Source organism: Pristiophorus japonicus, chromosome 1 (genome assembly GCF_044704955.1).
Source record: "Pristiophorus japonicus isolate sPriJap1 chromosome 1, sPriJap1.hap1, whole genome shotgun sequence".
Lineage (NCBI taxonomy): Eukaryota > Metazoa > Chordata > Chondrichthyes > Pristiophoridae > Pristiophorus > Pristiophorus japonicus.
The window spans coordinates 151,918,812-151,946,241 of record NC_091977.1 but is presented as its reverse complement, the minus strand read 5'-3'; the positions used below and the strand labels follow the sequence as shown (position 1 = coordinate 151,946,241).

The window sequence follows — 27,430 nt, the reverse complement described above, 5'->3', positions numbered from 1 at the left end:
GTGTGGCCTCACCAAGGCCCTGTACAACTGTAGCAACACCTCCCTGCCCCTGTATTCAAATCCCCTCGCTATGAAGGCCAACATGCCATTTGCTTTCTTAACCGCCTGCTGTACCTGCATGCCAACCTTCAATGACTGATGTACCATGACACCCAGGTCTCGTTGCACCTTCCCTTTTCCTAATCTGTCACCATTCAGATAATAGTCTGTCTCTCTGTTTTTACCACCAAAGTGGATAACCTCACATTTATCCACATTATACTTCATCTGCCATGCATTTGCCCACTCACCTAACCTATCCAAGTCACTCTGCAGCCTAATAGCATCCTCCTCGCAGCTCACACTGCCACCCAACTTAGTATCATCCGCAAATTTGGAGATACTGCATTTAATCCCCTCGTCTAAATCATTAATGTACAATGTAAACAGCTGGGGCCCCAGCACAGAACCTTGCGGCACTCCACTAGTCACTGCCTGCCATTCTGAAAAGTACCCGTTTACTCCTACTCTTTGCTTCCTGTCTGACAACCAGTTCTCAATCCACGTCAGCACACTACCCCCAATCCCATGTGCTTTAACTTTGCACATTAATCTCTTGTGTGGGACCTTGTCGAAAGCCTTCTGAAAGTCCAAATATACCACATCAACTGGTTCTCCTTTGTCCACTTTACTGGAAACATCCTCAAAAAATTCCAGAAGATTTGTCAAGCATGATTTCCCTTTCACAAATCCATGCTGACTTCGACCTATCATGTCACCATTTTCCAGATGCACTGCTATGACATCCTTAATAATTGATTCCATCATTTTACCCACTACTGAGGTCAGGCTGACCGGTCTATAATTCCCTGTTTTCTCTCTCCCTCCTTTTTTAAAAAGTGGGGTTACATTGGCTACCCTCCACTCCATAGGAACTGATCCAGAGTCAATGGAATGTTGGAAAATGACTGTCAATGCATCCGCTATTTCCAAGGCCACCTCCTTAAGTACTCTAGGATGCAGGCCATCAGGCCCTGGGGATTTATCGGCCTTCAATCCCATCAATTTCCCCAACACAATTTCCCGACTAATAAAGATTTCCCTCAGTTCCTCTTCCTTACTAGACCCTCTGACCCCTTTTATATTCAAACAAAGTCTCCAGCTTTTCTACAGTTAGATTAGCTAGGCATAAGAGTGGAACATTCTGTTAATCCATCTGGTCTATCTGGAGTTTTAATGTGTTTTTTCCCAGGAAGCCAGTGTTGCTGCATGGATACAGGCAGTCATTTTCAAGATAAATCTATAATGAAATGCAAGGTTTAGGTCATATGGCAACACCAGTGACCAATTCCTTGGTTTTTTTTCCTGTAACAATTCCTGTCTTTGGGGATTCTGCTAGTTTTACTGTCATTCTAGTTCATAAATTATTACAAAATAATAGCAAAGCTAAATGGGGCGAATAGGCTCCGACATCTGTATTTCTCGGTGTGTGATTCTCCACATTTAGCTGGTTCTGCTTTAGAAATCCAGTTGCAGGTGATATTTTTGCAGCATCATCTGTGTTTTGGAATTCAAAAATGACTATCTTGGCTTTTATGAATAATTGTAACCAAATGCATTTTCAAACTAAAGGTTTCAAAGGAAATAAGCATTTTTTTTTCAATTCCTTGCAGATGACCATGCAGTTAAACTTCTGAAAAGAATGGGACCATCGAATATTGACATTGAGCTGAGGGGCTTGGCCCCAGAAGGAGGTGGTTCTTTGGATGTGATGCAGAGCTTTCTGCAAATGATCAGCTACATGCTTGGTACCAAGCGTGATTTTGAGTTGGCTCAGGCCTACCTGGCATTGTACCTAAAGGTAATTAGAGTTATCCAAGAAAGTTTGGAAACAGAAAAATTTGTTCATTTTGTATTTTCCACACACTAGGAGCATAACCCAGCATTTCTTGGAAAGCCACATGCTGAGCATGCACATAAATTTCCAGCTTCTATTTTATATAAACAGGATCTGAGCCTGTTCATTTTTCTCCAGGAAATATTCTTTGCTGCTCACATTGAACATCTTATTGCCAAAATCTAGGCTGAAAGTCTCCAGCTTTTAAAAATAGATTCAATTACACAGATAGAGTATTGGTGTGTGTAGGATGCATTATATATGAGTAATGAAGATGACCTATCCCAATAGGTAATCTACCTTTTCCATCATCATTTGTATATGTTGTAAATATTTATAATTCATACCGCGGGATATATAATTTATTAGTTGAATATCAACTTGAAGTCATATGAAGAACTTGGAACTTGAGGATGCAGTGGATATTACCGTTGCCCATAGGGCTAAATGGACTGGCAGTAACACACAAGTGACTGTTGTGTAGAGGTGAAGTATCTGAAATACAATGATATTTTAATGAAAAAGCAATCATGTAAAAAAAAGTTGTAGAATCCAGTTAATATTTGCAGTAGTGTTAACCGTAACTTTATTTAGTTTAACTTTAGCATTAAACATTATTGTTAGTAATACTTTAAATGCCAACATAACTTGAATATTTTCAAAAGAAACTTTTTGCCTCACTCATGACCGAGTCATTGTACCTCTATTTGTGTGAGTGAAATGAGATGAAAGTTTCATAACTGTTGTCAGCATTTCACTTGCACCTTCTCCCTTGTAACTTCTTTCAGTGATTTAATCATATCGCACCTTGGGTAAGAAACGGCCATTGCTTTCAAACACGGACCTATAGTATCATAAAAGTTTACGGCACGAAAGGAGGCCATTTGTCCCATTCTTTCTCTGATTTGCTGTCAGCATACTACATTGATGGTTATCCACAAAGCATTTTCCCAAACCATGGATTTCAATGCCCAAGGACTAATATGCAGATTAACAGCATCCTGGTGGCTTCATGTGCCAATTCCAATAGTTTGCCATTCTTCACTGCCTTGTCATCAACTGGGAATCCAGAATCCAGGCCCGGATGAAAGTATCCCAGGCTGTTGAGTAGCAAAAGAGGAAATAGCAGAGGCTCTGACCATCATTTTCCAGTTCTCTCTGGCTACAGGTGGGTGCCAGAGGACTGGAGGACTGCTAATGTACCTTTGTTTAAAAAGGGAGAAAGAGATAGATCGAGTAATTACAGGCCAGTCAGTGGGAAAATTGTTGGAAAAAATCCTGAGGGACAGGATAAATTTTCATTTGGAAAGACATGGATTAATCCAAGGAAAGTCAGCATGGATTTATTAAGGGAAGGTGTGTCTGACTAACTTGATTGAATGTTTCGAGAAGGTAACCAGGAGGGTTGATGAAGGCACAGTGCGTATGATGTAGCGTATATGAATTTTAGCAAAGCTTTTGATAAAGTCACACATGGCAGACTGGTCACGAAAGTAAAAGCCCGTGGGATCCAGGGCGAAATGGCAAGCTGGATCCAAAATTGGCTCAGAGGCAGGAAGCAAAAGGTAATGGTTGGATTTTTTTGTGACTGGAAGGCTGTATCCAGTGGGGTTCTGCAGGGCTCAGTTCTGGGTCCCTTGCTTTTTGTGATATATATCAATGACTTGGACTTGAATGTTGAGGGTATGATTAAGAAGTTTACAGATGACACTAAAATAGACTGTGTGGTTGATAATGAAGAAAGCTGTGGACCGCAGGACAATCTCAATGTACTGGTCAGGTGGGCAGATCAGTGGCAAATGGAATTAAATCCGGATAAGTGTAAGATAATGCATTAGGGAAGGACTAACAAGGCAAGGGAATACACATTGAATGGTACAACACTGAAAAGTGTAGAGGAACAAGGGGACCTTGGGAGTGCAGGTCCACATATCCCTGAAGGTAGCAGGCCAGGTAGATAAGGTGGTTAAGAAGGCATATGGAACACTTGCCTTTATTAGCCGAGGCATGGAATACAAGAGCAAGGAGGGCCTGGATAGGGAAGGACCTGTTTCCCTTGGCAAAGGGGTCAACAATCAGGGGGCATAGGTTTAAAGTAACTGGTGGGGGTGGGGGGGGGGGTATAGGGGAGATACGAGGGGAGATTTCTTTACCCAGAGGATGATGGGGGTGTGGAGGTCACTGCCTGAAAAGGTGGTAGAGGCAGAAAGCCTCAAGATTTTAAAAATACTTGGATGTGTACTTAAAGTGTCTTAACCCACAGGGCTACAGACCAAGAGCTGGAAAGTGGGATTAGGCTAGATAGCTCTTTGTTGGCCGGCACTAACACGATGGGCCGAAATGGCCTCCTTCCGTGCTGTAAATTTCTATGATTCTATGAGCACTGAAGTATTTGATGATCTCTTGATTTGACTTAATCAAGTGCTTTATTCATTGAATGCAGCAAGCTTTTCAGCATGTGGGAAAACTGACACTTGTATCAATCTTGGACAGTCGTGACCACTAACACGAATCTTCTATAGGCACCATCACACATGTTATGATTTCTTTTTATTGTGGCTAGGGTTTTGAAGTTTTATTCAGTGAGAAGATATTGACTGATGTCCCAATGTTTTAAGTATCTCTGTTGCAAGACATCAGCTGGAATTGTAAATGAGGGAACTTTATTTCTTTCTAACCACTTTTCTAACAAACTTCTTCAACCATGAACTTATTTAGTCATTTGTTTGTGAAGTAGGTCACTAGAAACTTATTTGGCCAAGTTTTTGAAGCAGCAAGCAGTCTCGTGTTTGCCAATGACAAAAAGTGTTTTTTATGAGACATACCTCTGGCTCCCTTGATCTCCTTCCTGCTCAACTAATCTTGGTCATCATGCTTGATTTGCATTGTAAATTGGCATCATCAAAAAGTGTCCCTTTGACCCATCCATCCTCTGCAGATTCTTGAATGTGTCAGTGCCTTCCAGCTCCATACACATCTATCCTGAAACTGCCTCGTTTAATACCTTTTGTCTTGCTAAGCACTGAGAGCACCTTGGCCAAAGTCACATAACCTATGTGACTGATTAAGATACTTTTGTCCTCCTTGACTTCTCTGTAGCGTTCAATATGCATGAGCATGCCATACTCCATCATCTCTCTATCATCTAGCTTCATGGGACTGCCCTCACATGGTTTCATTCCTACCTCTTGAAAAGCAGCCGGAGCATCTGCAGCAATAGCATCTCTTCCTGTCCTCGTACCGTCACTTATGCAGTTTCTAAGGATTTATCCTCAACTTCCTTCTCTTTATCTATATATGGATAGAGATAAAAGATAATAAAGGATCAATCACACTAATAGGTGTAGTCTACAGCCCACCTAATAGTGGAAGGGAGGTGGAAGAAGAAATATGCAGACAAATTAGGGAAATGAATAAAAAACAGAATAATAATCATGGGGGATTTCAACTACCCTGATATTAATTGGATAAAAGAGGTAGGTAAAGGGGATAAGGGAATGGAGTTCCTACAATGTGTACAGGACTCCTTTCTAACCCAATATGTAAAAAGCCCAACAAGGGAGGATTCACTATTGGATTTAGTAATGGGGAATGAACCAAAGCAGATAATAGAAGTAAAAGTAGAGGAACATCTAGGCAATAGTGACCATAATATAAGACGCTTTAAGATGATTGAGAAGGGCATGAGTATGACAAACCAGAGTAATAGATTGGGGAAAAGCTGATTTTGAGGGGCTGAGAATAGAGCTTGGGAAAAGAAAATGACAACAATATTGGCAAACAACGATGTAGAACAGCAATGGAAACATTTAAGAGTATTCAACAGACTGCAGAAACACTGGCCCAGAAATTCCCCTCGGACTTCCTGCAGGCAAAGCACTGTAAAATAGAAATAAAGTGCGCACTTACCTTAAGCTGCTAGGCCCGCTTGAGATCCCGGTCCGGAGGCCTCTCGTGACTGCGCGTCGCAGTGCATTCACGTTGGGACATCCGCAGGAGTCACATGGGCCTGGATACCCAATCACAGATAAGTATTTTCTCATTCATAGTAACAGGAGATTCGTAAGTTATGAATCTCCTATTACTATGAATGAGAAAAGACCCAAAATGCATAAACAATATATAAAACATTTTTTAAAAACACCTCACATAATACACTAATAGAAATTAAAGTTGTTGTAAATGATTTTTAAAGAAAAAAAAATTGGCGATTTTTTTTTAAGGTTAGAGTTTAAAATAACATTACCTGAGTGAGCAGGGTTTAAACATAAATGTTTTTAAAATTTTTATTTTAATCATGTTTTTAATATTTTTAAACTCTTGACGCCTATAAAAGTAGACTATGCACCTGCTTCTATCAGGCACAAGAGTTTTGAGGACATTTGCCGGGCAAGATATGCGTAAATCCCACAATCTTGCCCATACAAATGTCCTCACTCCCGGGATGTCTACGATCTGTCAAGCTCCAGCTTGATGGATCGTAAAAGCCGGTTTTCAGCACGTGCGCATTGTGTGCTGAAAACCGGCGTTTCCGATGCCTTCCCGGGTCCATAGAAACTTCGTACAGGCCCGGAACGTCGGAATTTCCACACCAATATGTTCCACTAAAAGGAAAGAACAAACTAAACACTAATGAAACTCCATGGATGAATAAAACCACAAGAGAACAATTGAGGGCAAGGAAAAACATTAAATACATGGATAGTAGAGGAGTGCATGATAAGGGAGAATACGAAGAGATTAGGAGAGGAGTCAAAAAAACAATTAGGAATGCAAAGAGAAACTATGAAATTAAATTATCAAGGGACATAAAACAATATCGTAAAATATTTTACAGGCACATCAATTTTTTTTAAAAAAGGAAGGTTGAGATGGGAATAGGACTATTAAGGGATATAGACCGGATAATACCATAGGTAACGATAGATGGCAAAAATATTAAATCATTATTTTGCTGCAGTATTTACCGAGGAGATGGAACAGGTGGACATGGCATTGGATGATATTAGTAATGAGATAAGTGCATTTAAAATAATAAAAAGAGGATATATTAAATAAACTAATCAAACTCAAAGAATAAAACATCTGGTACGGATGGATTGCATCCAGCATTTTAAAAGAATCTAGGGAAATGATAGCAAAGACATTACTACACATTTAATAATTCATTAGAAAAAGGTATAGTGCCAGAGGACTGGCAGATAACCAATATTTAAGAAGTGGGGTAGAACATGTCCAGGGAATTATAGACCACTCAGCTTAACATCGGTGGTAGAAAAAGTAATGGTGTCCCTACTAAAGGAGAAAATAGGGGAACATCTAGAAACCAAAAATATAGTAATGAATAGTCAGCATGGATTTCAAAAGGGAAAGTCTCGCTTGGCCAACCTCATTGAATTTTTTGAAGAGGTAACGGAGAGTAAAAAATGGTAATGCAGTAGATGTAATTTATCTAGATTTTCAAATGGCCTTCGATAAGGTACCCCATAATAGACTGATGAACAAGGTCAGACAATGCAGAGTCAGGGGACAAGTAGCAGAATGGGTAGCTAGCTGGCTTCAAGACAGAGTAGGGAGAAAAGGTAGTTAGTACAGTGGCAGAAAGTGGGTTGTGCTGTTCCGCAAGGATCAGTGCTGGGACCATTGTTCACAATTTATATTAACGATTTAGACTTTGGAATTAAAAACACAATTTCTAAATCTGCAGATGACACCAAATTCATGGGGGGTGGAGTGGAAATAGTCAATATTGAGTAGGACTGCAACAAATTAAAGGAGGACATTAATAAACTTGCAGAATGGGCATATAATTGGCAAATGAAGTGCAACACACACAAATGTAAGATATTACATTTTGGTAGGAAGATTAGGGAGGTCACTTATTACTTGGTGGTGAGAGTCTAGGTGAGGTAGAGGAACAATGGGCTCTGAGTACAAATACACAAATCACTAAACGTTGCAACACAGGTTAGCAAAGCCATAAAAAAGCAAACCAAGCACTAGGGTTTATTTCTAGAGGTATAGAATTGAAAAGTAGGGAAGTTATGCTGAACCTGTATCAAACCTTGGTTGGACCCCATTGGAGTACTGTGCAGTTCTGGTCGCCATATTATAAAAAGGATATAGGGGGACTGGAGAGGGTGCAGAGACGATTTACAAGGATGATACCAGAAATGCGAGGGTATACATCAGGAAAAGATGCTGAGTCTCGTCTCTTTTGAAAAAAGACTGAGAGATCTTTAAAATTGTGAAAGGTATTAATAGAGTGGATACAGAGAGAATGTTTCCACTTGCGGGGAAGTGCATAACTAGAAGTCATCAATATAAGGTAGTCACCAAGAAATCCAATAGGGAATTCAGAAGAAACTTCTTTACCCAAAGAGTGGTGAGAATGTGGAACTCGCTGCCACAGGGAGTGGTTGAAGCGAATAGTATAGATAGATTTAAGGGGAGGCTAGACAAGTATATGAGGGAGAAGGGAATATGCTGATGGATTTAGATGAGGAAAGATGGGAGGAGGCTCAAGTGGAGCATAAACGCCGGCATGGACTAGTCGGGCCAAAGGTCTGTTTCTGTGCCGTATATCCTATGTAATCCATGCCGACACTCCATGTTTAGCAATTCATTGCCAGATCTGACTGGACCACATTGAGCACTGTCGTGCCGTGCTCTCCTCTTCCAAGACTGCTCATTACTTCAGGATCATCCTGGAATGTGGATAACCCCGGCTTATTTTCTTTATTAACTTAAACCTTTCTCCCCTGCCCCCTCCATCCTCGCCCCCAAAAAGTGTACGGAATTCATGGTCTTCTTTGTCAATAAGATTGAGAATTGTTCAGCTGCCTCTGCCACAGCCCTCACTTCTACCTTGCCCACCAAACTGGGTTTCCCTTTGAACATTGATCTTTCTCTAGTTTCTCTCCAATCTCCTGATAGGCCCTCTCCGAGCTCACCTTGTCCATGGGACTAACCATCTGCTCTCTTAACTCTATTCTCACTAAACTGTTGACCACCCAACATCTCTTCTTGGCCTCCATGCTAGCTGATATTATAATGATTCTCTCACCTCGGGTGCTGTGCCCCTCCCTTGCAAATCTGCCCTCATCACTCCTTCTTTAAAAAAAAAACACTTGACCCCCTCTATCCTTGCAAACTACCACCCCATTGCCAGCGCCCTTTCCTCTCAAGTTCTTGAACATGTTGTCTCCTCCCAGAACTGTGCCCATCTTTGCCACAATTTCATGTTTGAATATCTCCAATCAGGGTTTCGTCCTTGCTACAGCACTGAAATAGCCCCAATCAAAGTCAAAAATGACATACTCTATAACTGTGACCATAGGTGCACCATTCCTTCTCGACCAGTCTGCAGTCTTTGACATTGTTGACAATATCATCCTCCTCCAACCTGTCCTCCGTTGTCCAGGTAAGTGGAACTGCTAACTGGTTTCAATATTATCCATTCGTAGCCAGAGCATCTGCAATGGCTTCTCTTGCCAATGCATCGTTGCCTCTAGAGTCCCCCGCGGGTCTATCCTTAGCCCCCTATTTCTCATTTACATGCTGCCCCTCGGCAACATCAACCGAAGACGTGCGCCAGGCTTCACATGTATGCTGACCACTCCTAGCTCTACCTCACCACCAGTGTTCCCTTTAAGCTGCGCAACCGCGCAGCTGTCTGAAGGTTCATTGCAATCCTCTTGCTGGCTTTACATGTGCAGTTATTTGAAAGGGCCACATTGCCCGTTAAAGGGGTTGCGTGCTCCAAAAAGATTTAAAGGGAGCACTGCTCACAACCACCTTTCTCGATCCGTCCACGGCCTCTCTGTTATCACACTGCTTGTCCAACATCCAGTTCTGGATTAGCTGCAGTTTCCTCTAATGAAACATTGGGGACACTGAAGCCATCATCGTCTTGCCCCCACCATAAAACTCCATTCCCTCGCCAATGATGCCATTCCCCCTCCTTGGCCACTGTCTCAGGCTGAACCAGACTGTTCACAACCTTAACATTCCATTTGACCCTGAGGTGAGCTTCCAACCCCATATCCTCTCCATCATAAAGACTACCTGCATAACATCATCCTTCTCTGTCCCTGCATCAGCTTATCTGTTTCTGAAACCCTCATCCGTGCCTTTGTTACCTCCAGAATTAACTATTCTGATGCTCTCCTGGCTGGTTACTCATCTTCCAATCTCTTTAAACTTGAGCTTATCCAAAACTCTGCTGTTGGTATCCTAACCCACATTAAGTCCTGTTTGCCCATCACCCTTGAGCTTGCTGATCTACCTTGGCTCCCAGTCCATTAATGCCCTAATTTTAAAATTCTTATCTTGGTGTTCAAATCCCTCCATTGCCTCACTGCTCCCTATCTGCATAACCTACTCTAGCCCTCCAAGAACTCTACATTCCTCCAACTCTGGCATCCCCACTCACTTTGCCCCACCATAGGCATCTGTGCTTTCAGCTGTCTAGGTCCTAAGATCTGGAGTTTTCTCCCTAAACCTCTTGGCTTCTCCACCTCGCTCTCCTCCTTAAAACCTACCTCTGTAATCAAAGGTTTAGACACTCATCCTAATATCTCCTTCTTTGCCTCTGTCAATTTTCATCAGATTACGCTACATTAAATGCACTACTTAAATGCAAGTTGTTAAATGCATCAATACTATCTGCTTCAACCACTCCAAGTGCTAGCGAGTTCCACAATCTCCATGTAAAAAAATTCTTCCTAAATTCTTTATTTGACCTATTAATGACTATCCTACATTGAAGCCCCTTTGTTTTGGACTCAAGTGAAAAGAGTTTCTCCACATCAACCCCCTTTATAATTTTAAAGACTTTATCAGGTCTCCTCTTTGTTTTCTCATTTCCAGAGAACAGAGCCCCAGTCTATTCAGTGATTCCTAGTAGTTGCATCTTTTCAATTCTGGTAATGTCCTTGTAAATGTTTTCTGAACTTTAATATCGCTTTTGCCATATGGAGACCAGAACTGCACACAGTAGTCCACGGTTCCATATTAATTTAACATTACCTCCCTAATTTTGTATTCTATCTCTCTTGAAATGAACCCAAGTATTTTGTTTACACACTCTATGGCCTTTTCAACTTGTGTAGTTACTTGTGCAATTTATATATTCATATTCCAGATTTCTTTGCTGCTCTGCCCCATTTAGTTTCTTATCTTCCAAGGAATAAGTGCCCTCCTTTATTCCTCCTACCAGTATGAACCACCTCACACTTTGCAGTATTGAATTTTATTTGCCATTTATCTGCTGTTTATGTCTTCCTGTATTTTGTTTTTGACCTTCGATCATTAGCTATATCTCCTAATTTGGTATTATTTGCAAATTTTGACATTATACCTCCAATTTCTGAGTCCAAATAATTTATGTATATGGTGAGCAATAATGGTCCTAGCATGGATCCCTGCAGGCTACCACTTCCCATTTTCTGCCAGTCTGAGAATCTTCCCTTATGGCCACTTGCTCAGGCTGAACCAATGTGTGCAAAACCTGTTGTTTGGGACAAGAACAGACAGGTTACCATTGCATAAGATCAAGTTACTATATTTTTTAAATCTTTGTTGGAAAGTCTTCGGTAGTGAAGGAAAACTGTCCCAGTATGCTGCTGTGTAGGTTAGCCAAGGCAATAAAGTGGCTCTCGTCTTCCCTGACCAAGGATGATGTACAATATGTTGTAGCTGTATACAGAAACCGTGTGAGATTCCAAAATATTGAGTGATCGATCTTAACTTTACATTTATGAGGTAATGTTTTTGACTTAGCAAGGAGCTTTGCTCATCCAGATATATCAACAAATCATGTGCAACACATGTCTGAATTTCTGAGATGCACTCCTGATGCACAAAGGAGATTGCTGAAGTCATTGATACGTCATCATCAGCCATATGTCCCAGCCTAGAGAGCCAGCAGAAGCTGACCAACATCTTCAAGAAAGCGGACACCATCCCCACACACCCCCACTTCACCCAAAAAAAACAGATTGCAATCTTCTTAGTCGGTCCTTTGTATCGAGGATGACTCGCTTCCGAGGATGACTTGCTTCCACACCAAAAAGGGATGAGTTCACAGGTGTTTCAATGAGGGACCTGATATTCCAGGTCCAGAACTACATGTTGAAGGATGGAACATGCCTCTGCGTGGATTCTTTTAATATGCACACCAGCCATCACACAGGCTTGTCAGAGCTAGGTCTTGGTTCAGGGGCAAGGATTAACCAAGACAACTGGAGACCGGCTCTGCTGCACGGACCTAGTGCACGCACATATTGCAGTGTAGGCTGACCCGTGCTGCCCCAGGACCCTTGCCTCTGCTGGGCCCTGAATACTTGCCGCACCTGTGCCCCGACCTTGTCGCTCATGCTTCAGCGACCTGGATTATGATGGCGTCCAATCCAGTCGCCCTCTTCACATGCGTCATCTGCATATTGTAATTCGATGACAGAGGATGGCACGACCTTGGATTTATAGCCACTGGTTTACATTGATTGCTTAAATCAAATTATGTTTTTACGAGATCGATATTAAATCTCAGACGTTTGATCAACGTTGTGGAACTTCTTTCTGCAATTTCTTTGTGAAAACCAATATTTAGTGGCCTTGAAAATAAGTTGTGCCAAAAATACAATGAAATGCGAGTTGGCATAAATTCATCCCCATCACTTGTATTGCAGAGGAAAACTAAAGTACATAAACGTGTAATGGTAGGTTAGAAATTTCTAACGGAGTTGTGAGATTTCTAGAGATCTAGGGGCCCGCTTTCCTGACATCCAAGGGATTTTTATTTTTGACAACAACAGGCTTTGAAATGCAGTATGACCTTTGAAAGCAAATATATCCAAATATTTTAAATAAGAATTATTACAAGTGACTCTGGTCTTGTACTTCTAGAAGGTGTTTATGAAGAATCCTAAAGCGATCTATTAGCTGTATCCATGTCACTGCCTGCACAATAAATATTTACAATATTTGAATATATGGGTAAAGATTAGCTCTTAGAATAAATTATAACTTCCTCCAATATAAGAATTAATATGCTCTGTTAATTAAAAGGTTTATCAATCCTCTGAGTTTATAAAAATTTGAAAAGTTAATACTGCGCATCAGTTTGGCTCAGTACATAGCATTCACCACATCAGAAAGTTGTGGGTTCAAACCAGTGTTCCCTATAACTTATGGGGGGCCGTGCAACCCATTCAAAGTACTGCGCATGCACTGATTTTCTATTTAAAAGCTGGTCAGGCAGGACCCCTTGAGTGCTGCGCAGCCTCGCATCCTAAAGGGAACATAGGTTCAAACCCCACTACAGATTTATCACATTATCTCAGCTGCTACTTCAGTGCGGTACTGAGGGAATGCTGCTATATTGTTTAAAGTGTTAACTTTCCAAACAGGAAACTAAGAGAATCTGAACTCCAAAACAAAACTTTAGACTTTGAGACTGTTTCCTTGCACCTTATGCTGTGGGGTAGATTCCTAGTAGAAATTATTATAATTGGTTAATTGCACCATGTTGAGAAGGGAGGGAGAAGATCCAGTTTCAAGTGCAAGTGGAGTAATGTTTTAAATGTACAATAAGAAGTTTTAATGTAAATTGCTACACCTGGTTATGCGATAAGCAAAACAATAAAACACTTAGTATACCCTGACTGAAAGCTGACACTGATCTAGTGAATAATACAAAATATTTGGGATTATTCCAGCTAATAATTGATCCACTACATCACGTTGAGATAGCTGGTCATATTTAGTAGAAATGTGGAGAAATATGAAGAAGAGTAAAATCCTTAACATAAAATAGCTATAACTATACAAGCTCTCCATAAGTGATTAGTGTTGCATTGATCCAGGAAGTATTTAAGGTAATCATGGATATGTTGAAGGTGAATGTGGCTGACAGTTTTTCCGAGACTGAGCCAAGATACTGAATTACAAAGATGTCCATAGCTGATGCTCCATCCACAATTCAATATGATTATTTGCACGGGATCTTCTGCATCCTACTGTGCATGCATACCGTATGAGGATGGAGCCTAAACGTCGACCCGTCTCCACCGGAACCGCGTGCGCGTATCCGATGTTGCAGCAGCGCATGCGCGGCCGCAACCACTCTTTCCTCAGCTCCTTGTGGAGGTGGTCAGGGGAGAGGAAAGGGGATCTCGATTGGGGGGGTGGGGGCTGGAGAAGGTTAGGAACTCTGGGGAAGAGGGGGAGGTCAGGAACTTGGGGGTGGGGAGACAGTCAGGAACTCTGGAGGGAGAGGTCAGGAACTGTGGGCAGTGAAGGTAAGGAACTGGTGGGGGTTGGGGGGTTAAAACACAGGACAGTGGGGATTGGGGGGGGCAGTGCAGAATTGATGCAAGTCTAAAGGGTGGATCAAGAACATGATCCAGATATGCTTGAAGCTATCATTAAGGAAGAAATAGCGGGACATCTAGATAGGAATAGTGCAATCAAGCAGACGCAACATGGATTCATGAAGGCCAAAAGAGAGATATATTATGCTTGAAGCTATCATGAAGAATTAGTCGGATTCATGAAGGCGAAATCATGTTTAACTAATTTACTGGAAATCTTTGAGGATATAACGAGCATGGTGGATAGAGGTGTACCGATGGATGTGGCGTATTTAGATTTCCAAAAGGCATTCGATAAGGTGCCACACAAAAGGTTACTGCAGAAGATAAAGGTACGCGGAGTCAGAGGAAATGTATTAGCATGGATCGAGAATTGGCTGGCTAACAGAAAGCAAAGAGTTAGGATAAATGGGCCCTTTTCGGGTTGGAAATCAGTGGTTAGTGGTGTGCCACAGGGATCGGTGCTGGGACCACAACTGTTTACAATATACATAGATGACCTGGAAGAGGGGACAGAGTGTAGTGTAACAAAATTTGCAAATGACACAAAGATTAGTGGGAAAGCAGGTTGTGTAGAGGACACAGAGGCTGCAAAGAGATTTAGATAGGTTAAGCGAATGGGCTAAGGTTTGGCACATGGAATACAATGTCGGAAAATGTGAGGTCATCCATCTTGGGGGGGGGAAAAAAACAGTAAAAGGGAATATTATTTGAATGGGGAGAAATTACAACATGCTGAGGTACAGAGGAACCTGGGGGTCCTTGTGCATGAAACCCAAAAGTTACTTTGCAGGTGCAGCAGGTAATCAGGAAGGCGAATGGAATGTTGGCCTTAATTGTGAGAGGGATGGAGTACAAAAGCAGGGAGGTCTTGCTGCAACTGTACAGGATATTGGTGAGGCCACACCTGGAGTACTGCGTGCAGTTTTGGTCACCTTACTTAAGGAAGGATATACTAGCTTTGGAGGGGGTACAGAGACGATTCACTAGGCTGATTCCGGAGATGATAGATTGAGTAGACTGGGTCTTTATTCATTGGAGTTCAGAAGGATGAGGAGTGATCTTATAGAAACATTTAAAATAATGAAAGGGATAGACAAGATAGAGGCAGAGAGGTTGTTTCCACTGGTCGGGGAGACTAGAACTAGGGGGCACAGCCTCAAAATACGGGGGAGCCAATTTAAAACCGAGTTGAGAAGGAATTTCTTCTCCCAGTGGGTTGTGAATCTGTGAAATTCTCTGCCCAAAGAAGCAGTTGAGGCTAGCTCATTGAATGTATTCAAATCACATAGCTTTTTAACCAATAAGGAAATTAAGGGTTACGGGGAGCAGGCGGGTAAATGGAGCTGAGTCCACGGCCAGATCAGCCATGATCTTGTTGAATGGCGGAGCAGGCTCAAGGGGCTAGATGGCCTACTCCCGTTCCTAATTCTTATGTTCTTATGTTATGTTCTTATGTTCCAACCGGCTGAATTAGTGAATTCCCTTCTCTGACACTGAGTTGGTGAAAAGACCTCTCCCCAGTGTGAACTCGCTGGTGTCAGAAGGTTGGATAATACACGTGCACCATTCCTTCATTCTGAATTAAATAATTTTTTATCACATCCAGAAAGAAAAAAAATTAAAACACCAAAGGAGTAACTAACCCAATAATTGGAGTATAAAGGGCTCAAGTTTGCTGACGGCGCCTAGTGAGTTTTTTGGTGCCAAAGCCCAGTTCAAAGATTCCCCAGTGTTGGAGCGCCGGCGTCTACTACCAGCGGCAGAATGTATGACGCCAAACATTCTGGCGCTGGTGTACCTGTAAAGGAAGGTTGCGCACCATTTCTGTGCATAAGTCAAACTATCCCCACCCACAATTTTTAAAACCGGCGCACAGATCCTAGAAGCTCCGAAGGAAAAACCCTTCCTTGCCTGCAGTTAGAGAACCCGTGCCGATCTGCTCCTATCCCCGGCCGAAGGGACTCCCTGTCTCTTATACATCAACTTTTAGGGAATTTAAAAAGCAAACAATAACTATAGGCAAGTATAAAAATAGAAATAAATGTAAACTTACCATTAATGCTGATCCTGCAATGATGAATGTCAGCTTGCAATAAAAGAAAAAATCTTTACCTTTTTCCTGCGATCTTCTCACTCCCCAAACTCTTCCACAAAGTGCAGGGAAACCTTTTACAATTACCAGGATTGAAAAAGTAGCAGACAAATCGGAGTTGTCGTCTTTAACCATCCAATGCAGCCTCGCCTTCGCCCGATTCTCCAGGATGTCGACTGCAGCCACTGCTAGCCCCCGGCCGAAGGTCCTCCACCCACGAGACCTGCTGCTATCCCAGGCCGAAGATCTGCACATAGACAGTGCAAGACACTCCAGGCTCATAGGGAAGCAGTGATTTCTAATCAAGATTGAACATTACATTTTATATACTAAATAATCCCACCACAAATCTTATGTTTTAATAGAGTGTTGTACTTGGGTGGACATTATATTTTGCGCATGCGCAATTAGTTGTCTTTTTTTTTAAAAGAGCGCATACACTGCGGTTCCGGCGCACGCTGGAAGCCCCGCCCTGCAAGAACAGCACTGGTAGCGCCAGGAGATGTGCATGGTGGAAGAAAATGTAGGTTTTTTATTTTCAACGCTGAGCCAATAAAAACGGGCGTCCAGGTAAGTGAGCGCCATTATTTTTTATTAGGGAAACTTGGGCACAAAGTCTTTTACTTTACAATTCAAGGACAGCTATAATTACAATTGTAGAACACCAGATAACAAAGGATCTTCACAAAGCTAACTACACTTCCATTTTCTATAGGCTGCATTGCAAGACTGGATCAAATTACACAGTGGTGACTGCTCTACAGTGGGCAGGACCAAATTACATATTCCAGATTAACTGTTGGGTGTTTCCTCCAAGTGGACCAATCTGAAATCTAATCCAACCCACTGATGTTGCAAATAAACGCCGCCTTCACAATTATAGAAGTACCTGGTGGACTTCAGAGTGAATTTGCACATTGATGCCCTAAAAACTTTATAACATGCTAATGTAGAAATTATGTTCATGCTCGACTTTATATTTTTATGCTGTGTATGTACAATATATTCTATCCCAGTGGAAATGCAAGCTTCAAATACATTATAGCCACAAAAAAGATACTTTGAATGAGAATGCAGCTGTGTGCCTCATGTACTAGATACTTCACATTAATTATTATTTAGTATGGAAGCCCCATATGCAGATCTGAGCAGTGCATGTGCACAAGAGCTTTGCCAAGGCATGTTGGAAGTTTAAATCTAGTGCTAGTTTTTGTCAGGAAATGCTAATTGCCACACAAAATGTGGACAACTATGGTATGTTTTCAATAATGGTTCAATATTTTGTTCTGAATACTGACCTCCAGAATTAATAAATATTTTACAAAAGAACATAAGAAATAGCAGCAGTCTGCTCTGCCATTCAATAAGGTCATGGCTGGTCTGACCATGGACTCGGCTCCACTTCCCCGCCTGCTCCCTATAACCTCTTATCCCCTTATCATTTAAGAAACTGTCTATTTCTGTCTTAAATTTATTCGCTGTCCCAGCTTCCACAGCTCTCTGAGGCAGTGAATTCCACACATTTACAACCTTCAGAAGAAATTTCTCCTCACCTCTGTTTTAAATGGGCGGCCCCTTATTCCAAGATCATGCCCTCTAGTTCTACTCTTCCCCATCAGTGGAAACATCCTCTCTGCATCCATCTTGTCAAGCCCCCTCATAATCTTATACGTTTCAATAAGATCACCTCTCATTCTTCTGAATTCCAATGAGTAGAGGCCCAACCTACTTAACCGATCTTCATAAGTCAACCTCCTCATCCCCAGAATCAACCTAGTGAACCTTCTCTGACTTGCCTCCAAAGCAAGTATATCCTTTCGTAAATATAGAAACCAAAACGGCACGCAATGTTCCAGGTGTGACCTCACCAATACCGTATATAGCTGCAGCAAGACTTCCCTGCTTTTATACTCCATCCCCTTTGCAATAAAGGCCAAGATACCATTGGACTTCCTGAACACTTGCTGTACCTGCATACTATCCTTTTTGTGTTTCATGCACAAGTACCCCCAGGTCCCGCTGTACTGTAGCACTTTGCAATCTTTCTCAATTTAAATAATAACTTGCTCTTTGATGTTTTTTTCTTCCAAAGTGCATGACCTCACACTTTCTGACATTATACTCTATCTGCCAATTTTTGCCCACTCACTTAGCCTGTCTATGTCCTTTTGCAGATTTTTTGTGTCCTTCACACACATTGCTTTTCCTCCCATCTTTGTATCGTCTGCAAACTTGGCTACATTACACTCAGTCCCTTCTTCCAAGTCGTTAATATAGATTGTAAATAGTTGGGGTCCCAGCACTGATCCCTGCGGCACCCCACTAGTTACTGCTTGCCAACCAGAGAATGAACCATTTATCCCAACTCTCTGTTTTCTGTTAGATCAGTTATTACTTAAAGCAGAAATATTTGTAACGGTTTGTGAATTTCTGCATTTACTGCTTGAACATATTCTAAAGTGGATGGATAATGTGTGCAGGCTTGAAGAATTGAACAATACCTTTTGTAATTTAGATTTCAGGAAATTGAGCATAAATTAACAAGGTCCCTAAAGCAGAAATTCTTCTTTCCTTGATTATATGGTTTTCAATACTGTTACATTAACATTGTTCCAATGCTCCAGCACATATATAAAATGACAGAATGTAGATAATGTAGCAGTGTCTACCTTTCAGATCATTTCATACTTTCGTTTGGAAATCTTGTTGCCAGGTTATTTTACTCATGTCCATTACTATATTTATAGTACCCATATATGTAAGTGATCCAATCAAAAACACATCAGCCAAACCTACAAAGGCAGTCCTCCCATGAAGTGTGTAGAGCAGTTGTGTTGCAGTCATAAAGTATCGATTTTCTGTGAACTTTGCAAATTACAAAGTCAATTGTGTAGTAGTTGAGCATATTATCACATCTTCCAGAGTAAAATAATGCTTTGTTTTCATCATCATCATCATCGGCAGTCCCTTGGAATCGAAGATTTGCTTCCACTCTAAATATGAATCTTAGAAACATAGAAACATAGAAAATAGGTGCAGGAGCAGGCCATTCAGCCCTTCTAGCCTGCACCGCCATTCAATGAGTTCATGGCTGAACATGAAACTTCAGTACCCCCTTCCTGCTTTCTCGCCATAACCCTTGATCCCCCGAGTAGTAAGGACTTCATCTAACTCCCTTTTGAATATATTTAGTGAATTGGCCTCAACTACTTTCTGTGGTAGAGAATTCCACAGGTTCACCACTCTCTGGGTGAAGAAGTTTCTCCTCATCTCGGTCCTAAATGGCTTACCCCTTATCCTCAGACTGTGACCCCTGGTTCTGGACTTCCCCAACATTGGGAACATTCTTTCTGCATCTAACCTGTCTAAACCCGTCAGAATTTTAAACGTTTCTATGAGGTCCCCTCTCATTCTTCTGAACTCCAGTGAATACAAGCCCAATTGATCCAATCTTTCTTGATAGGTCAGTCCCGCCATCCCGGGAATCAGTCTGGTGAACCTTCGCTGCACTCCCTCAATAGCAAGAATGTCCTTCCTCAAGTTAGGAGACCAAAACTGTACACAATACTCCAGGTGTGGCCTCACCAAGGCCCTGTACAACTGTAGCAACACCTCCCTGCCCCTGTATTCAAATCCCCTCGCTATGAAGGCCAACATGCCATTTGCTTTCTTAACCGCCTGCTGTACCTGCATGCCAACCTTCAATGACTGATGTACCATGACACCCAGGTCTCGTTGCACCTTCCCTTTTCCTAATCTGTCACCATTCAGATAATAGTCTGTCTCTCTGTTTTTACCACCAAAGTGGATAACCTCACATTTATCCACATTATACTTCATCTGCCATGCATTTGCCCACTCACCTAACCTATCCAAGTCACTCTGCAGCCTAATAGCATCCTCCTCGCAGCTCACACTGCCACCCAACTTAGTATCATCCGCAAATTTGGAGATACTGCATTTAATCCCCTCGTCTAAATCATTAATGTACAATGTAAACAGCTGGGGCCCCAGCACAGAACCTTGCGGCACTCCACTAGTCACTGCCTGCCATTCTGAAAAGTACCCGTTTACTCCTACTCTTTGCTTCCTGTCTGACAACCAGTTCTCAATCCACGTCAGCACACTACCCCCAATCCCATGTGCTTTAACTTTGCACATTAATCTCTTGTGTGGGACCTTGTCGAAAGCCTTCTGAAAGTCCAAATATACCACATCAACTGGTTCTCCTTTGGTGGCTGAACAGTCCAATACGAGAACCATAGTCCCTGTGGGGCAGATAGTCATTGAGGGAAAGGGTGGGTGGGACTGGTTTTACCGCATGCTCTTTCCGCTGTCTGCGCTTGATTTCTGCAAGCTCTCGGCGATGAGACTCTAGGTGCTCGCCACCCTCCCAGATGCACTTCCTCCACTTGGGGCAGTCTTTGGTCAGGGTTTCCCAGGTGTCAGTGGGGATGTTGCATTTTATCAGGGAGGCTTTGAGGGTGTGCTTGTAATGTTTCCTCTGCCCACCTTTGGCTCGTTTGCCGTGAAGGAGTTCCGAGTAGAGCGCTTGCTTTGGGAGTCTCGTGTCTGGCATGCGAACAGTGTGGCCTGCCCAGCGGAGCTGATCAAGTGTGGTCAGTGCTTCAATGCTGGGGATGTTGGCCTGGTCAAGGACGCTAATATTGGTGGGTCTGCCCTCCCAGGGGATTTGCAGGATCTTGCGGCGACATCGCAGACATTGATGACGAGATTCAACACCACCTCCAATGTGTCAGTGCAGTTTTCGGCCGCCTGAGGAAAAGTGTGTTCAAAGACTAGGTCCTTAAATTTGCCACCAAGCTCATGGTCTACAGGGCTGTAGTAATACCCGCCCTCCTGTATGGCTGAGACGTGGACAATGTGCAGTAGGCACCTCAAGTCGCTGGAGAAATACCACCAACGATGTCTCCGCAAGATCCTACATTGTGTTTTACAACAAAATTGTTCATGGTCAATTGTTCTTGTACGCTCTGAATAAATGTATTGCATCTGGTTCCCAGTAGTCAGGTATAGTTAAATTATAGTAAGCTCCTGGAATCATAAGTTTGAAAGTCTTTAGAAACTACTATTGCTTTATTTGAATAATAAATAATTTAATTTTACAAAGTGAACAGTAACCGTTACCTTTTGGGAAGTGACAGTTTTTTTTAATCTATTATTTATTCTTACTACGTTAAAGCCCTATATAAATACAAGTTGTTGTACATATCAATCTCAGATTCAAAATTAACAATTGACCTAGCAACAACTGCCGTTTGCAGAAGAGAGTTCCAAACTTCTACCACCCATTGTGTGTAGAAGTATTTAATAACTTCACTCCGAAAGGCCTGGCTTTAACTTATAGGCTATGTACCCTAGTCTTAGACTACCTAACTAGCGGAAATAGTTTCTCTCTTTCTACCCTATCAGTTCCACTTAATATCTTGAAAACTTCGATCAAATCACCCTTTAACCTTTTAAATTCCAGGGGATACAACCCTAGTTTGTGTAATCTCTCGTAATTTAACTCTTGAAGTCCAGGTATAATTGTGGTAAATCTACACTGCAGCCCCTTCAAGGGCTTTGTATGGCTGTAGCATAACTTCTACCCCTTCTAGATATAAAGGGTAGCATTTCATTAGTTTCTGGTTACTTTCTGCACCTGTCCATGACATTTTAACAGTCTATGTACATGGACCCCTAAGTCTCTTTAGGCTTCCGCTGTCTCTAGCTTTTCACTATTTAGAAAGTACTTTGATCAATTTTTTAAGTCCAAAGTGGATGACCTCACACTTGCCTGTATTGAAATCCATTTGCCAATTTTGCCCATTCACTTAATCTATTAATATCCTTGTCATTTTATGCTTCTATCTGCACTGCTTACAATACCGCCTAGAAGTATAGAACGGTTACAGCACAGAAGGCGGCCATTCAGCCCATGGAGCCTGTGCCAGCTCTCTGCAAGAGTACCTCAGCTAGTCCCACTCCCCCGTCCTTTCCCTGTAGCCCTACAATTTTTTTTCTTCCCTTTTGAAAGCCACAATTCAATCTGCTTTCATTACCCTTTCAGACAGCGAATTCCAGATCCCAACCACTCAGTGTTTTTTAAAGTTTTTCTTCATGTCTCCTTTGGTTCTTCTGCCTTGAATCTGTATCCTCTGGTTCTCGATCCTTCTGCCAATGGAAACAGTTTCTCTCTATCTACTGTGTGTCTAGACCCTTCATGATTTTGAACATCTTGATCAAATCTCTCAACCTTCTCTGCTCTAAGGAGAACAATCCTGGCTTTTCCAGTCTATCCACATAACTGAAGTCCCTCATCCCGGGAACCATTCTTGTATAACTTTTCTGCACCCTCACTAAGGCCTTCACGTCCTTCCTAAAGTGCGGTGTCCAGAATTGAGGCCCTAACACAGATCTCTGTGGGATACCACTAGTCACTGCCTGCCCATTAACCCTACTCTCTGACTCCCTATCGCTCATCCAATTTCCTAACCAGGTCAATAATTTGACTTCAATTCCATGAGCTTCAACTTAAACTCCCGCTTAAGAGACTGTTAGATTATCGAATGCCTTCTGGAAGTCTATATAAATAACATCCATAGACATTGTCCTGTCCACTACTTTAGTCACCTCTTCAAAAAATTCAGTCCGGTTCGTCAGGCGTGACCTACCCTTTCCAAATTTATGCTGGCTCTTTCTGATCAGTGGAAAACTTTCAAGGTGTTCAGTTATTCTATCCTTAATTCTGGACTCTAGTAATTTACAGACAACAGATGTTAGGCTAACTGGTCTATAATTCTCTGGTTTCGCTCTTTCACCTTTCTTAAATAGTGGAGTGACGTGTGCAATTTTCCAATCTAAAGGAACAGTTCCTGAATTGAGAGAACTTTGTAAGATAATAGTTCCTTTAAAACCCTAGGATGGAAACCATCTCATCCTATTACTTTAATATTTAAATAAGTGGCAATGTTGGTGGTTTTAAAAGAAATCAAATGTAGGACATTCTTATCTGGCTGCTTCCTGTGTATGTTATAGCAGTTTTGTTGATAGTTTCATTGCTACAGTGGTTTTTCACTATAAAGTTCTTGCTCTATTATTATGCTCCAGTGTAGCTACTTACTGTCTTTTAACAATAATGTGATTACTGAATGAAAATACAATTTTTTCTCAATTAACATGTTCTCTTCCTCTTCTCTCCTCCTCGCCCTCCCACACCGCTCCCGCCACCACCGGCAGCTCCATCTTAAGGTTATTGCTGTTGAGCCAGTGCTACTCGAAGAAATGTGTAAAGTATCAGTGTTGCTTGAAGAAACATGGATGCACATGCAGGCACTTTTCAACCAGAGCATGTGTCTGCTAGGTTACATGAAAAGTGCTCTATTGTAGGCTAAAACCTAGTACTGTTCAGTGATTCAGTGCACATTCTAAATAGACTGAGTGTAACTTAATGCACCTACACATGACATTGTGCCACTTTTTTCTCACTGCATTATAGACTGAGTGTACATTGTCATGGATGGAAATTGCATTTTACAGTTCATTTCTATACTTTCAAAGCTTGAAATTTTCTGTTGAGCTTAATTTCTTAAAAGGGATGTTGTATTGATGGTGCATTTGAATATGCCTATAATAGGCTGCACATGGAAGAGAAAATGGCCCAAAATTTTTTGTGGATCATGGTCTATTTTATTTATGCTGGCTCTCTTAATTTGCCCCTGTTTACATTGCTGTGTAAATAGAAATGGTTTTATTTTGCAATTGTACCAGCTGTATGATACGAAAACTATTTTGTAGAATATACAATTGGATATCTTCCTGTACTTCAGTATTTTGTAGCTCATCGTAATTAATAGCATGCACCTGAAGTCGTTGAATTGAAAAGAATGTATATTTTATAGAATCAAACCATTTTATCTACTCATCATTTATTGTTTGTACCTGTTTGCATCTTTTATATGAATCTAATAAACTTGATCATATTTGTCAGTCATACATTTACATCTGCTTAGTTATAATCAGAATGGAGTTACTTATTCTTTAAGTTTGAGGTTAATTTGAAAATAACTATATTAATAAAACAAAAGCGAAATACTGCGGATGCTGGAGTTTGAAATAAAAATAGAAAATGCTGGAAATCTCAGCAGGTCAAGCAGCATCTGTGGAGAGAAACAGTTAATGTTTCACGTCTGACCCTTCGTCAGAACTGGAAAACTCAGATGTAACAGGTTCTTAAGGAAGTGCAGGGGGAGGGGAGGGGAAAAAAAGGGAAGGCCCCTGTGATAGGATGGAAGGCTGAAGAGATTAAGAAACAAAAGGGATGATGGGCAAAAATGCGATGGTAATGGGACAGGTTAAAAAACAAAAGATGAGTCTGGATGGGTTGTGAATGGCGGAATCATCACCAGCTGCCATGGGAATGTAAAAACAAGGAGTGTAATTTTTTTTAAAAGATTGCACTCAATGTTAGTCCAAAAGGCTTGTAAAGTGCCTAAGCGAAAGATGAAGTGCTGTTCCTCGAGCTTCGTTGGAACAGTGTAAGTGGTTGAGGACGGAGAGATCAGAATGGGATTGGAGCGGAGAATTAAAGTGACAGGTGACCGGAAGCTCGGGGTCACACTTATGGACTGAACAGAAATGTTCTGCAAAACGGTTACCCAATCTGCGTTTGGTCTCCCCAACGTAGAGGAGATCACACGGTGAGCAGCGAATACAGTATACTAAATTGAAAGAAGTACAAGTAAGTCGCTGTTTCACCTAGAAGAAGTGTTTCAGGCCCTGGACAATGGGAAGGAAGGAGGTAAAAGGCCAGGTGTTGCATCTCGAGCGCTTGCACGGGAAGGTGCTGTGGGAAAGGGAGGGGCTGATTGAGAAGTGGACCAGGGTGTCGCAGAGGGAGTGGTCCTTTCGGAATGCTGAGAAGGGAGGGGAAGATGTGTTTGGTGGTGGGATCACGCTGAAGCTGGTGGAGGATGATCCGTTGAACGTGAAGGTTGGTGCAATGAAAGGTGAGGACAAAGGAAACCCTATCGTGGTTCTGGGAGGGAGGGGAATAGAACGGACACAGTCGAGGGCATGTCAGCCACAGTCAAGGGTAATCCTCGGTTCCTTTTTCCCCTTGCTGCCTGCTCAGAAGATCAGGCTCGTTTCAAGATGATGGGATCAGTGTTAAATATCGGTGGATGGTTTTAACCATCCTCTTCGCTAGGCAGGTGGGGTTAAGGTCGTCCCTATAGTGGACATTTCCAAGTAAATTCGTTTTGGAATGATGGCAATAAAGGGAGTCAAATCCCATTTAAACAGAAACAACTTTTAAGTGAAGGTTTACAAATAGACATCAATGATTTGACGTATATATGGATTACATTACATAGGATATACAGCACAGAAACAGTCCATTTGGCCCAACCAGTCCTTGCTAGCATTTATGCTCCACTCGAGCCGCCTCCCGTCTTTTCTCATTTAAATATCAGCATAACCCTCTATTCCCTTCTCTCTCATATGCTTGTCTAGCCTTCCCTTGTATGCATCTATGCTATTCGCTTCCCTGTGGTAGCGAGTTTCACATTCTCGCTGCTCTTTGGTGTAAGATAAAACTTACCTGCATGTTGTGATAGTGTTTTAATAATGCTTTTGTTATATAAAATTAACTAAAATGCGTGTAAACTTAGCTAACCATTTTTCAGCAAAGCATTATGATAGATTGAGCCAATATTATGTTAACCATTTTTTTAACTGTTGAGACAGCTTTGTTACAGCTAGGGTGGTCAAGGTCACAATATTAATTAGTAAGATAAGGGTCTGCAGCATGCATCATTTTCTTATTATAATTTTGCAAAACCAAACTTAGTAATGAATTATGTGCAAAGTTGTTTGTGCACCTCGTTTAACACCCCAAAAATTACTTTTTCTATTCCGTCATGGTGGAAAAACGGGTGCAAACCTGCCGAATTTCGAGCCCAGCATGTCTTCATTTTTTTTTTAATGTGAAAGTCTTATGTCCGGTACTAGGGATATTCACACTTTGAAATAACCAAAATTTCACAATGAAAGTCGAGTTTTCATAAATTAATTAATCTCAATAATTCCAATCAAATTCAGACCAATATCTTAACTAAACACAATAGAGCAGGTAAAACAAAATAGCACAGTATGTTACATCACTTTTCATATTCTTCTTCCTTCAGATGTCTTTCCAATTGACTGTAAAAAAAAATACCAAATATAACTGGAGAATCATTAGTTTTTGTATTTAACAAACATCATACACATTCTACATAAAAGGAAAAAGGTGGAGCTTCCCTTAGCTTGTAGCTTCGAGAAATTCATGCAGGCTTTTTTTTCCAAAAAGGTATTGCACTGAAAGGGACAAGATCATTCCCTTCTCCTTTCTTTATCTCGAATTGATTTTAAAATGAGACCACACATTTTTAACTTAAACTATATAAGACAATAGCAATTTTTTACTGTAATCCAATTAAAGTGTTCAAATTCATTTTTTTTAAAGCAGACACCATCTCAACTGTAACTTCAAGGCTGAAGTTTATCTCTTGTAAAACAAACCGTCTTTTGTGCATTTCATAGCTTCATAACTCAATCAAAATAAATCCACACCTGTGTTTCTAACTTAAAATGTAATTCAATTCTAGGTACACAATGTACATTTTAACATTCAATTTATCCACACTTGCGTAAAACTTCCCAGGTCATGGACAGAAAGGTTAACCAGCTAGCTTTTGCACAGAAAAGTGGGTGGAGCTTAATCAAACATAACAGACACTTTCTTTTAAAGACATTCACACAAACCTTTCACTCAACAAAGCTTATTTTTCTCCTCGGCACAAAAGCTGAAGCTTGTGTGTCAGTTTTATTTTCTCTTTTTTATTAGTTTTCTCAGCAATTTATTTTCTGGTTCCCTGTTTTTTTTCTTCCTTTGCTGAGTTCTTGGACCTTCCCACTCTTGCTCCTGCTCTTTATGCTTATCCTGTTTCTCAAGTCAGTTTCTAACCGGCTTCTTTAAGATTCTGCAGCGTTGAAACATAGAAAATAGGTGCAGGAGCAGGCCACTCAGCCCTTCTAGCC

General features: G+C 41.4%; 1 protein-coding gene across 3 annotated transcripts in view; it reads left to right on the top strand.

Annotated features, from left to right (window-relative positions):
* wdr36 (WD repeat domain 36) overlaps positions 1 to 24,293 on the top strand; it is a 176,769-nt gene extending 152,476 nt beyond the window's left edge. For 2 of the 3 annotated variants that reach the window (XM_070883956.1, XM_070883949.1), the window contains 3 exons: positions 1,653 to 1,840; positions 9,216 to 9,299; positions 23,588 to 24,293. In XM_070883956.1, coding sequence (XP_070740057.1) covers positions 1,653 to 1,840; positions 9,216 to 9,299; positions 23,588 to 23,737 — 422 coding nt within the window. In that variant the 3' untranslated portion in view covers positions 23,738 to 24,293. The remainder of the gene's footprint in view (positions 1 to 1,652; positions 1,841 to 9,215; positions 9,300 to 23,587) is intronic. The other variant, XM_070883962.1, reaches the window with a different exon arrangement.
* Positions 24,294 to 27,430: the final 3,137 nt, after the last annotated feature.